Here is a 2,572-nt window from a genome sequence, read left to right on the forward strand (position 1 = left end):
TACTCAAAGTATTCCAAAACATAGAAAAGGATGGAACCCTCCCTAACTCATTTTATGAAGCAAGCATAACCTTAATACCAAAACCAGGAAAAGACACCACTCAAAAGGAAAACTACAGACCAATATCCCTCATGAATATAGATGCAAAAATCTTCAACAAAATTCTAGCCAATAGACTACAGCAACATATCAAGAAAATCATTCATCATGACCAAGTGGGGTTCATACCAGGTATGCAGGGATGGTTCAACATTAGAAACAATCAATGTACAATTGAGCTGGGTCTTGAAGGATGAGTACAGGTTGGCTCCTTGAGAAGCAGGAATGGCAGTGTCTTAAACAAAAGCCTGCAAGGCCTGTGAAATAGTTGTGTTTAGTGAATATAGTGAATAATTGAGTTTGGTTAGAACATTTGAGGGGAGCAGTGGAAGATTGGTCTCCACAGCAGCCTTGTGAGGAAGGTAGGGGAGGAAGGTTCAAGGTCTCATGGCTAGGAAGTGGCAGGGGTGGGACTCAAACACATACTGACTGCAGAGTCCTTCTCATAGTGTTTAAGGCTGCCACCTGTTGGCTGTTTGAATGTCGACTGGCAGCCATAAAGGCTGCTGCCATGTTTGTGGCTCAGATGCCCAGTCATGAATGTCCCCATCATCACGGATTCTTTCTGTAGGCACATGTTGACTCAGATGTTGTATTTGGGGAGACACCTACTTCTCAAGGCAGTCTTCTGCTCATTCAGGCTGTGACCCCTGAGCCCTATTCCCTGCCTCTGAACTGCTGCTCCCACACTGTCACACTGTGGCCCTACTGGAATGGAGTGACACACAGCTGGGCCCACCACAGTGTGCTGTGGAAGAAGTGGCAGGGCTCGTTCTAAAGCAGAAGCCTTTCCTTTTGGGGGTGAGGGGAAGTAGGGTGAGTGTTGAACAGTGCCATTGTTTGAATCTGCTTTATCTCCCCTGTCCTGCCTGAACATTTAGATTCTGAAAGTCAAGAGGAAGCCATCCAGATCATTGCAGTGCGTCTCGCCCAAATAGGGGATGAGATGGAAAGAAGGGTCCAGCCAAATCTGATACAAAACTTGGCAAGGCATTTTATGAACATGAACTTGACAGAGGAAGTAAGTAATCAAACTCACTGATGCCTTTTCTGGGTTAGAGGGTAAGTGTCAGGGTTTTCTCAGTTGTCAGTTGAACCAACAAGGTCTGTCCCTTGTCCCCTATCAGGTTGACCAGTGTCCAGCGAGATGACTTAGTTCATTACTGTCAGGTCTGGGTCTTTTTGGTCTTCAACAAAAGAATTAGAGTCAGAAGGGACTTCCAGAAGATTAAATTAGTTGATATTTAGCAATCCTGAACCTTAAGGCAGAGTCAAGAGTTTTGGGGATAAAATGCCTCCAAAAAGATGGTGGACAAAATGTACATGGCTCTTCAGAATAACTTTTTTTTAGTTCTAGGCAGTTGTATGAAGATGCCAGTGGAGAACTTACCCGCGTGTGATAAGCCAGCTACTCTTGACTTTGTGGTCATAGCCAGTCAATATAAAAATCATTACTGAGCTGCTGCCATTTGCATGGCCCCTTGAGAGATTCAGGCCTAAGTCTAAGGCACTCTGTCCTTCTGAAGAAACTTAGTGGGGGAGAGAAATAAATACCCCAAGGCCATCCAGTAGTTACAGGAGTTCAGAGGAGAGAAAGGTTCTTTACTTTAGACTTCTACCAGCAAATGCAGATGCCCCTCCATCTATAAATGCATTCATCCTTCAGGGGTCAGCCCGGAGACTTGTCTCCATCCTGGTGATGTCTCTATCATAGTATCTCCTAATGCTCTTGCCTTGGAGTCACTCCCACAATGTTAACTTAATTTTGCAATGTGAATCGATGAGCTTGAGGTCCTTTTAAGTCTGTGGTTGGCCTCTGCTGTGTAGGTGGGAATGTAACTGGTAGCCCTTTCATCCCCTTCCCTTAGCTAGATCTGCACCTCCAATAGGAGGGGCCTGAGACTTAGGTCAGGACTGACTTGGCTTTTTGTATTCCATTATTTTCTAATAGTGACACACTGTGCTCAATAAGCATGTATTTGGTTAATGAACATCCCATTCCAGGGAGTGAGTTCAGACCTCCCTTTCCATTGCCTCTCGAAACTAAATTGTATCCCACTCTTTTTGCCCAACTTCCTTAGCAATTTGATAAATACGTTGTACTGAAATGAAAGCTGTGTCTTCATACTTATGTATCATTGAGTAGACTGTCTGGGATAGTTTTTCCTTTAAGAGGAAACTGTTTGACCCTTATCTCTTTACTCCTGTCCAGGATAGAAGGAGGTACCTGGAAGCTGCCCTGGAGCAGGCATTGCAGACCTGTCCCATGGACATGGATTTGGAAAAGGCCAAGCTGATGTTGACCATGCTGTTGGCCAAAAAGGTGGCTGATCACATGCCTTCCTTGCTCCATGATGTCTTTCACACCACTGTGAACTTTATTAACCAGAACCTACTCACCTACGTGAGGAACCTAGCCAGAAATGTAAGAACCACTGATATTCGCCCCATAGCCTTTCTTAAGTCCCCTTGA

The 2,572-nt window shown here is 44.8% G+C and overlaps 1 protein-coding gene across 1 annotated transcript in view; it reads left to right on the forward strand.

The window, feature by feature from the left end:
- The window catches only part of BID (BH3 interacting domain death agonist), a 10,692-nt gene extending 8,120 nt beyond the window's left edge, over window positions 1-2,572 (forward strand). The window contains exons 4-5 of the mRNA XM_042780444.1: window positions 981-1,120; window positions 2,312-2,572. Coding sequence (XP_042636378.1) covers window positions 981-1,120; window positions 2,312-2,572 — 401 coding nt within the window. The remainder of the gene's footprint in view (window positions 1-980; window positions 1,121-2,311) is intronic.

The sequence above is a fragment of the Orycteropus afer genome, unplaced genomic scaffold (genome assembly GCF_000298275.1).
Source record: "Orycteropus afer afer isolate SDZICR_OR568_19922 unplaced genomic scaffold, OryAfe1.0 scaffold00040, whole genome shotgun sequence".
Lineage (NCBI taxonomy): Eukaryota > Metazoa > Chordata > Mammalia > Tubulidentata > Orycteropodidae > Orycteropus > Orycteropus afer.